Raw genomic sequence first — 12434 nt, 5'->3', positions numbered from 1 at the left:
TTTGCTGCTGTGATCCTGTGAATTTCCCCACTGCAGGACTAATAAAGGATTATCTTATCTTATTTTGTAACATATTTCATCTGTGCAGGTTCATCAGGCTCCAGTATGAAGGACCTGCCCTCCCTGTCTGAAAAACAACACATCAACTTTTATGCGTTACATTTTTTCATAATTTGTTTTATAGAGAAAGTGTAGTTTGAGTAGTTCACGTATTTCTTGATATGAAGCAGAACGTGGGGGTTGTTAGAACAGAGTTCTGTATCAGGAGGAAACTCAAACATGTTCTGTATAATGTGTCCGACAGCTATAGCAGGTCAAAAGCACCATCTAGTGGTAAAATACTTTGAAAACATACTTTGAAAATGAACTCCGCCCTCTCCATATGGAGCTAGAACAGTGACAGTACGCTTTGGAACTGAAATTAAAAATTGGGCATAAAAAGGGAAACATGGGTACTGACAAAAAACAGGCATTAAAGGTGATGTATATGCAACTCCCCTTACCCTCCCCTCCATGCCAAAACACAAGGAACAGTGAAAGATAAAAGAGTAACATGACGAAAGGATATCATGTCCATCTAAAGACTGTCATCTCAAAAATGGATTCATTTTTCTGTGGAACTTTTTTCACTGCCGTTTCCTTTTTCAATGCCAACACTTAGTCTCTGGTCTCTCTCCATATCCAGCACTTGTGAAAACAAATAAATGAAATAATTTTTTTTTAAAAGAGTAAAAATACAACAATCAAAACATGAAAGCATCAGTTATCTTCGATCCATTTATTTACATTATTTTTCTTCTCCACCTATAAAAAAGTCATGCACTGAAGTGCCAACAACTACAGCGTTTAAATGTAAACACTGTAAGAGACTCACCTACTGACCACAGAATAGATACTGTACAGATAAAAAAAAACATCATTGTGATCCCATCTCTTCACCATAATCACCAAGACATGTTTGGACTTTTCCCTGTTGGCCATGCAGATAGATTTACCTGCTGAGTTCTAAGACACTGAGCCTCTTCTATCAGTCGTCATGGGAGCGATTGGGGATACACATGGTGTATGGTACAACAGCAGCCTGTTCAATCTGTATGAGCAAACCCAGCACTGGCCCTTTATCCGGACCCAGTATTTCAGTAGAGTGTGGTACCTGTTGTGACCATGTTTGATCATTTAAGTCAATCGAAGTAACAAAACACAAAGGAGTCATTTGCGAGCAGCTGAGAATTACTGATTAAATGTCCTCTGAGCTCAGTGTTGACGTTCTGGAACTCAGGTGTGAACCGTTCAAGACATCAACACAGGGTGAAGTGGACCATTAAAACTATGCAGTAGTTTAAAAACATCATTCCAGACTGTTTCAACTTGGATCTCGTTTGTATACTTTTGTCCATCATGTCTACTAGTTGTGACTTTGCACTCACCAAGTTAATAACGGAGATCTGTGAGCACAAAAAGAATCCCAGGAGGTGAAGACGAGCCGTCAGAAGATCACACTGATCCTGATTAGTTAAACGTCTTTCTCTAGAGGCTGGACTGGACTTGCTACTAATTCCTCATTGCACAGCACACTACAGTAAGTACAGTAGGTCAAAGCTGAAGCAGGAAGTGGGTGTCTGTAAACTGTGAAGGATGTTTTCTCTGTGAAACGGAGTTTGACTCAGACCTGCTCGTGTTGCTTTGATGATGTGGTTGTGTTCCCAGATCTCAGCGACTACACTGAGAGAATAACGTTTTCACTGGTAGAATAAAACTGTAATAACCTGGAATCATCATTTAAGTGATGAAAAGACTTGGGCAAATGGTCCTGTTGTGGTAGAATACATTTCTAGAGCTAATGTACATGCTCACTGAGCTATTTGTTTCAAATCACTGGATCAGGCATTCCAATAATCCACTGATGCAGCCCCAACTCACTGGGAACAAGAGGCTCTCCATTCTGTCCAAGGACTGTGGTTTTCATCTAGGAAGGGTTTGTCAAATTCACATTTAAAAAGTTAATGGTGAATTTTAGCTTTCATAAACAAAAAGGTAATTACAAATTCATATACAAATCTGTACAGTTGTGTCCATCTCGACACAGATGAGAGTGATGCGTTCCCAGCAGTCCTTTGTCAGAACAGGTATTTCCGACACGAGTCCGATCCACACCGACACTCCACTCGAATCCTCTTCTTGGGAGAGCTGGGGAGCCCTGCTACACTGAAGCTGGAGTCCATTTTAGTGCTTTCTGTGTCCACTGGATCAACTGGAAACACACAGAAGGCTCAGTTGAAAAGCCAGCAACTTGACTTTGCTTGAACACGACCCCTTCACAGTATATAGACGACTAGCCCACCAGCTGTGGGCCTGATGACGGAGAAGCCTCTATTTGTTATGGTGGAGTCAGCTGATATCCAGGCCAAGACTTCCTGTTGCATGCGCTGCTCATTGTTTACAGTCCCATTCATCTTGAGAAGAGAGACTGGAGTTAGAGTTAAGAGGTGACCGGATTGTTTCCAGTTTACAGGACAGACGATAGCCGGTGGCCTCTTCTTCTCTCCACACGGACTGTTTACCTGCATTCAGCCAAAGACGGCTCGAACGTGACTGGTCAGACCGCTCCGACTACAAACACAAACCAAAATCTTGTCCCTTAGCATGAATGCAGAATCTGTGTAGAGATCAGACGGCTGGGAGTGTGATGGTGCCCTTTAATTCAGGAGTGTGGTGCACCATATCTGTCTAGATGACATACACATAACTTACCTAAACACTCAAACAAGTACATTTAGTTGCTCTTTAAACTCCACTAAAAACAACAAAACCCTGCTAATCTTGTAACTTGTACCATTGTGTCGAATGAAAGAAGTAAAAGAATAGCATGTTGGCCTGTAGGGAACTGCGTGTTCTGACATGAACTTGTAATACCAGTGTCACTTCTTCCATTGTTGGAATTTAACTACAAGTACATGTACACATATTTTGTACTGAACTACAGATTTGAGTATTTCCATTTGAATCAGAGGTGAACGTTGTACTTTTTACTCCACTACATTTGTCTGACAGCTTCAGTTACTTTGCTTTTCATCCCATTAGTATTAGTAGCAGTACAGGATGGGAATACTTCTCCCAGCACAGTCTGTACTAGCAACACCATCAGGCTGTTTAGTGGAGGAAGGATCATATTGTGGTCAGCTTTATTTGAGCAAATACAGATCTATAAAATATGCCCTGACCGGTCCAGATACTGATCCTGAGGATCAGCTGGGCTCTATTCAGCTGCTTGTTGGATGACTCACATATCATTACTGTATGTGAGTGACTGCTGATTACATGATTACACAGGACTAGACTGTGACTAGAGATGAAGAGCAGCGGAGACACTGAAGCACATGAAACACCCAGCCATGTAACAACCCTCTGGTCGTCAAACACCGCTGCTTTGTATCGAACCGACGCTAAAGGGTACTCGGTGTCAAGACTCAGAGGTGTTTGACGACTCAGCGGGACACGCTGAGCGCTGTTGTTGGCTGAGGGTTACACCCCCACTGTGCCCAAAGGTTCTGACCCCACAAACAGCAAAATATAGATACACACTTCTGGTGGGTCAGAAGGAATGATCCTGAGGACTATTTTCTATACAATGCTGCATATTGTACCTTTAATGCCAATGTTAAATCTGCTCAATCAATGACACCTACTTTGCATCTTGTAGTCAAAGGTGAGCTCCTCTCCTGCCCGAATAGCCCGTGTTGAAAATAAAGCGATTCTTGGGAGCCTCTCATCAATGTTGTCGATGAACACATTAAATACCTGCAGATTGGGGTTACACTGCAAAAACAACATGACATGTGTCAGGAGCTTTAAAATGATGCTATGCTAATGAACATTAAAAACTGCGTATTTATAAAGTGTGTGTGCTGAGGAGAGGAGGAGCTATGCACACACACTGAAAGTTACACCATCAACAAGGTTGACCTTGACTTGACTTCTATTATCTTAATTATTAATTATTGACTGTGTCTCATAAAGAAGGATTATGACAGGCCTTGTTTGAAAGCTTTGAGATGCACACAGGTACAGAGACCTGAACCTGAGTGTGGTCTGCCTGCAGTACAGTAGACAGTAGATTCTGTGCTCAGTCTGAAGACACTCACGCTGTGGTTCACAAAGTGGGAGATGTTGCCTTGGTGAGCTGCGTCCACCGTGTACACGTCCTCCACATAGTCCAGGTCAAACAGGTATGTGGAGCCCTGGCGGTCGTACACATGACCCCTCCTCTCTGCTTCATCGGTTGTGATGATCTGAAGCAAACGAAGCAGGACATGGACCAGCACCAGTCAGTTTAGGATACAACACAAAAGCAACAGTTGATTAAAAAAAGGCTTAGATACTCACTCCAGATATTTACTGGAAGTGTCAATATTAGCTCGCACAAGCTCAGCCACAGAAAATATCAGTTAAAAAAAAAAAACAATGTTCAGAACCATCCATATAGAGAAGTATAGAACTAAAGTGGCATCAGCACTGGCCAAACATGGACACTGAATGACTAGAAAATGAAGGAGAGCAGCAGCACCAGCCAAAGAGATATTTAAACGCTGAGCAAATTAAGAGGAGCGGCTTGTTGTTGTTAAAGGAGAACAGCTGGTCCACCTTAAAAGGTCAGTCCGCCTTAAGTGAGCCTGAGCCACAATAGCCACAATTGCCGCTACCTTTGGGGCTAACCCCCTTCACTTTAATCTGCAGGTGGCACTTAAGACACGAGAGTTGTCCGTGTTTTCGTCGAAGAACTGGAACCTTTTCACGTTATTTCACTTCATCATAGTCCATTGGAAGTGTTTTGGTTCAGGGTTGGTTGTACTTAGCTCCACTCTCTCCTGTCTCTTCTGGTTGCACATCACTAAGATGGAGACGGTCAAAATGACAAATTCAAGGCTATAAAACGGCAGTCCAGACACCAATGGGTGACTTCACGGTGACTACGTCAGTCTATGGTCTTGAGGAGTTGTAGCATTTATCCGTTGACAAATAAAATATACACACACTGCACTGCTACGTTCACACGTATAACATGCAGCTAACTTCATACTTTGCATAACTGCAGCTGGCAATAAATGACCACAGCACCACTGCATGCAAGGCACTCATCTTGTCAGTCAACGGTTATATAAATAAGACTCAAATAAGTATTTTGATATGAAAATGCCTCTTTTAAAATCTATTTTCCCTCCCTGTAAAACTAAAAGTTTTTTGATAACTCATCTTGACGTTGGCTAGCAGTGCAATAGTAGTAGGTGTGTGTTTGGATGTGAAAACAAAGCATGTGATTGTTAATTCCTCCTCCTGATCTAATAGCATGAGTGAGGGAAAGCAACCAGCAGCTCCATAGCGTTTGTTCTTTGCAAAGCGTCCATGTCCTGTTTGGATTTTCCAGCAGTGGGGTTTAACCATTTACTGTAACTGTTCATTCTTACTACTTTTTTCATTTTGTGTCCTACCTTCTCTTGTCACACCCCAAGCCATAATGTTTTATGTCGTCAAGTACTTGGTTGATGATGCTAATTACAAAGTGTATTGTATCATCAAGCTTTAAATTGATTCATAATTAAAGATTTGTATCTAGTTTCAATAAATATGAAGATAATATGTTATGCACTAAAAGATGTTATTAGAGATGTCCTCTCCCTTTGGACAGGATTTCTTCAGCCTCTCTTCACCCCAGCATGAACAAAATACTGGAGTTCACATGTGAGTGATGTGTGGTTCACCTGTTCACACAAAGTGATCAAGCAGCTCCATCAGTTCTGTAATATCAATATCTGTAATTGCTGGCTTCTGTTTATTTGGTGCACTCTGCACATGTCTCACTGATGATAATGAAGCATGATGGGAAATGTTTTGACATACCAGAAGCAAACAAAAGAAGGGCTACAGTACAGTATATAGCCAATAGCAATCCATCTATAAAGGAGGATTGGCTTGGTCATACTACTACTACTTTAACATGACACTGTGTCAGCAGTGGCTGTGGTGGGGACATAAATCTCATCCTGTGGTCTTTAGATGAGTAAGCTGTATTAAGTCAAACAGTGAAAGATAACAGACCAGAATGACTGAAACCTGTTTCTGATCAGGTCCTACCTCTCCCACGTACTCCATGATGAACGTGTTCTTCTTGATGTGCTGCAGTGTGCGGACACCCCATCCCCGGCCGTTCTCCGTTTTAAAGATGCACAGGTCGAACTGGATGCCCTTCTGCACCACTCTGTTAGGACAGTCGGGGCTACAGCTGCATCGGGAGTTACACTCGTATATGGGCTGTCCCGGCCGGACCCGGACCTGCCCCCTGTCATTGTAGGCCATGCGGTGCAGGGAGGCCCCAGGGCAGCAGCCATTTATGGGCTTCTCCAAACAGTTCTTACACTCACAGCCCACAGCCATCTCATCCAACACGATGCCCTGGCCTACTTTGTAGTTGTTGATGTATGTGAAGTTTTTTGGGGGGCCCTCAAGGTCCACTTCGTTCATGACATAAATGCGACCCGGGTGGTTGCGTGTCTGGTTCAAATGGGCCTCCCAGCGCTGCAGATGCTTACGAACTTTGGCTTTTTGGACGAGGAATGAGGCAACTTCCTTATCCAGTTTTTTAGGGGTGCAGCGTCTCTTGTGGCGCCTCAGCTCCTGATCCAGGTCAAAGTGGAACTGCTTCATCAGTTTGGGGCATTTGAGGTTCCTTTTGGGTTCCCAGGTGTTATCAGACTCTGGGAAGCCCTTCCACTTTACCAGGTAGAACTCCTCCTCCTGAAACACACCACTTCAATTAAGGGCAAAGATTGTATTCGTTCTCAATTCTATTGTATGCATCCTTCTTTATATCTGCACAGACAACAGTTGTTAGTGGTCTGACAACTCACAGCCCTAAACCAGCATGCCATGCTTAAGATATGACTACAATGATTCAAACTATTCCTATCAGACAAAATCTTTGGTATTCACTATCTAATGAATTCCATCCCAGGCCTCTCGAGTGCATTGTTAATTCAGTTCTCTCCAGCTAGTCTTCATCTGCCTGTCAGCCCTCTGTGAGGGTGAAGGCGTACCAATTTCAAAGGTGTATATGGTGTGGCCTGAAACCTCAATGCACTTATCTCTCTGTGGCTGCTGAAAGTTGTAAACATGTAGACCAGTTCATTTTCTTTCTGAAAAACCTCCAGATAAAGCACTTTCTGATCTGCACTGCGTGACACGACACTGAAAAGTGTTCACATTTGAATGCCACTTTGTGATCTCCTTCTACAAAGCTTGATTGGCTCCAGTCAGATGTCTGCTTGAATGGTCTTTCATGCGTTTAGCTAGCTTTACTAATAGATGCATGTTGTTCAATAGAATGGAGAACAAAACGCTGTACAATGGTTCAACTAGACCGACAATTTAAAGGCAGAAAGAGACAAAGATCCTCTGAGCAACAGTTGAATACAAAGAGAAGAAATCAGCAGTCTTTGGTAAAACAAACTGGAAGCAGACTTAACTAGGAACAGCTTCCTGTTTCAGTGATGCATGGGTCAGGGGATCTTATTACCCACAATCACCTGACCCGTTAAGAGAGCTAATCCACACTGCCCGACAAATATATGCGTTAATCAACCACCTGAAATGTAGCACCATTACCAGGACTGAGGTCTGAGAGACAGAGACAAGCGGACTGGAGAGAGAGAGAGCAACAGAGAGAGGGGAAGAGAAGTTACTCAGAATGCTGTTTTGTAACTTTCTAACTTCACAATCGAGAGGCACTGTCCAGTGGACTACCGGAAGGTGCTTATTTTGGAAAAGGTATGTCTGGTAGTTAGTGGGGAGGGACAAAAACGTTTTGATCTAGTTTGGATTGTGCCGTTAATTAAACATATGATTTGATAGGTTTCTCAATTTCAAAGACAATCTTTGCACATCAAAACTGTTGAAGACTGTGAAAATACACAATTACAGAGACCACACACAAAAAAGCTGCGTAAGTGACGTCTCTGGCTACACTGCCTGTGTGTTTCATACCAGTATGTACACACACAAACTTGCTCGGTCTTTTGCTTCCAGGAAGATAAAAAGAGTCGCTGGATAAAACACATTAGATCACGTTTCATTAGTGCATGGATATAGTTAAGTTATCAAGGCATCTTTTTATGTTCACTTTCATGTAGAGCGACCGTGGCTAAGTGGAGAGCAGGGCCGTCCTTCAATCAGATGATCGGGGGTTAGAACCCCGGCTCCGCTAGTCACATGTAGATGTGTCTTTGAGCAAGACACTTAACCCCCAAAATTGCTCCCGTAGCTGTGCGTCTGCTAAAATGACTGTAATGTAAAAAGTGTTGATAATATTTGCTGTATTTGTGAAAGCCACCAATTGTTCCACAAGCACAGGGCAACTCAAATGGCCTGAGCTGCAGGTGGTCCCTCCGTCAGCTAGGATGTGGCAGGATTCTGATATTCAATCACCTGATTCACATTTGTATCAAATAGAACAGAATCTGTTAATACTTCACAGTGTGCGATTCTGATTTAGTTTTTGCTCAGTGAACGCATGACTGTGCTGACACACACACATCTTTACCTCCTGCACACATGCATCCACTGTGAAAATGAAGGTAACACTTTCAGTTTGCATTGGCCAATTACAGTTGATTGTGAGTGTGTAGGAACTTCTGAATTATACAGTGGTTATTGCTGTAATAATAACACAGGAAAAAGTGTAATAACCGGTGGCTACATTTATGTTATTATCTTGAGCTGATTCAACTGTACAACTTTAAAGAAAGGAATACTTGTGGCCTGGAGACTTCAGACAGTGTCCAGAAGATAAGTCAATGTAACGTGTACAGGTTACGTAATGTCTTACCTGTCTTACCACAGGCCATGTACCATAGATGAGCTGCTGATGGGTAGTAAACAGTCACGTGTTATTACCTTCGTCCTCTTGTAGTCGCAGAGGAATTCCACATCAAACTCGTTGACGTTGGCTCTCTTCACTCCCAGCTGCTGACAGTAGAGCCTCTCTCTGCGACACAGCGCTTCCAGCTCATCCCAGGACATCTTCCACGGCACGCTGCAATCTGACACAGCAACTCCCTTTAACTAGGCGTACAGTGCACTGCGGCTACACCAAACCCCACTTACAAGTCAGTCGATTTAAGATGTCATTTTCAATCTGATAACTCCGCGTTTTACCGCCAAACACGGCAGTAACGTTAGAGGATGATACCGAATCGCAGCCGATGCCAGTCGTCAGCAATATAATCGTCCCACACATACAGTACACCTCACGGCAACATCAAATATTTGCCCATTACACATTAATACCATTCAAACATGTACGTGGCGCTGCATGGCGCGTGGAACTTAAAAGTTTAGCCCGCAAACCACCCAGCCTGTCCCTAAAATGTAAGCGCCAAACTAACTAATTCCGTTATTAAGTAACGTTATTATTTCCAAGCTTATTCAAAGTTGATCTGAATTCACAAGCGTAGAATGTCCCCACTAAAGAGGCTGCGTTAAACAGCATGGACTTCGGACAATAACTTGGCTTCTTGGAGTCACCTATTGTACAATTCCACCGCTCTCGTTCATGTTACGTGAAGTCCAAGGCAGAAGAGCGTGCATATTTGGGGTCTTTAAAAGGTTTACGCTCATATATTACCAAATAACAAAAGTAAACAAACGTATAATGGAATATACAATCATATGTAGTCCTCATGAGTTACCTTTCAAATTTTCCGCCATGTTTTCCACACAGCCGCCAAAATAGGATAAACTACATTGGTGGGGAGGATCCTGCTACAGAGTAGCCTGTAGCGGTTGCTGATTGGAGGAGCATCAAATATCAGCCCTCTCATTGGTTCAGATGTAGTCAGGAGGGTCGGCCGAAAGAGATTTCTTACGGAGCTAACGCTAGTTGAATTCACCAAGACATTACGAACCTCCGAAGTTACGACGTTCTGCCTGCGGTTGTTTGTTGATAAGCGGAAACATGGGGCAGGCTTGGGCGGGCTACATACACATTGTAGACGTAACTACACAGCATAGCACAGTTCTCCTTCCTCACAACAGAAGAAAAGTCAGAACTAGCAAATTGCCTAATGCGACGTTCAAATCCTCAATCCGGTTGAATAACAAGTCTCCCTTTAAATGCCATAATACCTGTTCAGGTAAAACTTCGGTTTCAGCCTACTTCACCTGAAAACGCTGATTTATGTTGGAAAACAAAGCCGGTGCAGGAGGTCGCCGACCCGGGGCATTGGGGAGGCATCAACGCGTGACATGTCATTCACCTTGTCCACACAAAACTGTATAGACCCTGTTACGTCCCATTTTCTATTAGTCTATCCCAGGGGTCTCAAACTCATCTTCACTCTGGGCCACATCAGCATCACGGTTTCCCTCAAAGGGCCGGTTGTAAATGTAACTACTCCTAACATATTGGTAAATAACCGTCTCTGCATTTGATTATTGTTTAGTCAAGTGTAAAAATATTGTACATGCAGTTATATAAATGTAAAAATATATTTCAGCACATTTCTGTTATTACAACTTAAATCCTTTTAATTTAGGGTTAATAAACTCACATTACCAGTGGCGGCTGGTCAATAATAATAATAAATTATACAAATTGTCAATATTTGTGTGTTTGAACTATGGAATGTACCCAGTAATATGTGTAAAATATGATATCTGCGCAAAATATATGCTTTTTCTGCTCGTGCTCTCCGCCTGTGTGCACGACACGTCTCAGAACGCGCAGCAAGGGGGGCCAAATCGTTTTGGCCCAAAAGAGGCGGGTCTATGAAGCAGTTTAGGCAATTGCTGATTAAAGATATAAATGAGTGACATACAATTTAGCCAATCAGCGCCTTCAAATAGATTCAGCTAGGGGGGCCAAAACGATTTGGCCCCCCTAGCTGCGCGTCCTCATCAGGAGAACACCAGGACACACATGGAGAACTCTGTCAAGCTACATATTAGGCAAAGTGAACATCTTTTCTTCTACATAGTTGTCCTCAGTCTCATCTGCTTAACTTGGTCATGGAGGCATCAACATGTAATTGAGATGGTAAATTAACAGTGAAAACTCATCATAGCTTAATTTAACATCAGTATTCATAATTACACTTCATGTTTACTTCTCCTGATCTTTACCTCCTATAACAAGGTCCATAGGGGCATCTCAATACATACACATGTTATATTATATTATATTATATAAGTGTTATTTACTGCTTTTTTTCGTGTTGGAATAAATGTTAAATATTTAACTGCAAAGTAGTAATGCGTGTTAGATACTTTAATTGTTTTGCATTAAATCATACTGGGATGTTTGCTGAAAGTGATAGGATGGCCCTACCTAGAAAATTTTCCACCAGCCGCCACTGCTGTGATCTATACACACCTCTGCATTAGCAACCCGCTGAAATGAAGGTACAGGCACCTTAACCCTCTCATTACTTCAGGGTTCTTGAGAGCAACGTGGGACTGTTGGGACTGTTAGTACAGTGGCTGTGGTCATCACAGTGAACAGTGTGATGACCACAGTGAACAGTGTGTACAGTGTGATGAGAGGACATGTTAGCCCTTGTTGCTGTAGTTCATCTCCTTGGAGAAGAGGCTGCATTTAGCATAGCCTGCCTTATCAATGCATTTAAAACACTGTGACAGCAGGAAGCTGTACTCACGTCTGTTTAGACCTCCACCTTTATCCAGGCCCAGCTCCACTCACAGCTCAGCCCTGCGTCAAGCTGCGCTACACAAAGAGCATCCTCTCCCTGAAGCTCTTTGACCTCATCATCTCATCAGTATCTGGGCCTCATGTTTCGTGGTCATGAAAGTTATTCTGACCACGAAATCATCCTCATTCTACTCTGAGTTATAAAAAAACAACCTGCAACCAGATGCGCCGGTGTTCAGGTTTAACGTTAATGAGTGACCGCGTGAACTGAACCGGAACACGGGGGGTTGCATGTTTCATCACGTTACGTTTTTTCCTCCTAAATCGCGATAATGACGAACGTTAACAGTCGACAAAGTTCTGCATGCAGTGGACGTTAACTTCACCCAACAAGTCTGAACGGTAACGGAACATAACGGAACTTAAACTGTAACGGAGGGAAATGAAGACACTGTAGACATCTGAACGCTGATTGGCCAAGACTCGTCACATCAAAGATGTTCTATTGTGAAGATCACGACATCACATTTTCTCCTCGTCTCACTCCAATCTGAGAAACGCTGGCTGGCCAGTTGACCCCAAAAAAACTCGAGGGATCTACACGATTCACGTGGATGACGTATTTTTGATTCAAAACGGTGAATTTCATCGAAAAGTGACAAGTTTGCAGGTATGTAATTAACTGTATGCCTCACTGTGTGGAAGTTCCAATGATCATTATTTTATGTCTAAGGCAGAA

General features: G+C 42.8%; 1 protein-coding gene across 3 annotated transcripts; it reads right to left on the bottom strand.

Annotated features, from left to right (window-relative positions):
• Window positions 1-763: 763 nt before the first annotated feature.
• LOC142938510 (histone-lysine N-methyltransferase SUV39H1-like) lies at window positions 764-12140 on the bottom strand. Of its 3 annotated transcripts, none has more exons than XM_076081732.1 (6): window positions 11703-12140; window positions 8944-9082; window positions 6130-6789; window positions 4143-4289; window positions 3687-3816; window positions 764-2251 (listed from the first exon to the last, which is right to left on the bottom strand). In XM_076081732.1, the coding sequence occupies exons 2-6, from the start codon at window positions 9067-9069 to the stop codon at window positions 2118-2120; spliced, it is 1197 nt and encodes a 398-aa protein (XP_075937847.1). In that variant the 5' UTR covers window positions 9070-9082; window positions 11703-12140; the 3' UTR covers window positions 764-2117. The 3 variants fall into 3 exon arrangements, with proteins under 3 accessions (XP_075937847.1, XP_075937846.1, XP_075937845.1); XM_076081731.1 differs by having other exon boundaries at window positions 8944-9089; window positions 11703-12139; XM_076081730.1 differs by lacking the exon at window positions 11703-12140 and adding an exon at window positions 9738-10832 and having other exon boundaries at window positions 8944-9089.
• Between the last annotated feature and the right edge of the window lie 294 nt (window positions 12141-12434).

This window comes from Anarhichas minor, unplaced genomic scaffold (assembly GCF_050575085.1).
Source record: "Anarhichas minor isolate MPS153535 unplaced genomic scaffold, ASM5057508v1 ptg000086l, whole genome shotgun sequence".
In the NCBI taxonomy this organism is placed as follows: domain Eukaryota; kingdom Metazoa; phylum Chordata; class Actinopteri; order Perciformes; family Anarhichadidae; genus Anarhichas; species Anarhichas minor.
This window is presented reverse-complemented; position numbering and strand designations above follow the sequence as displayed.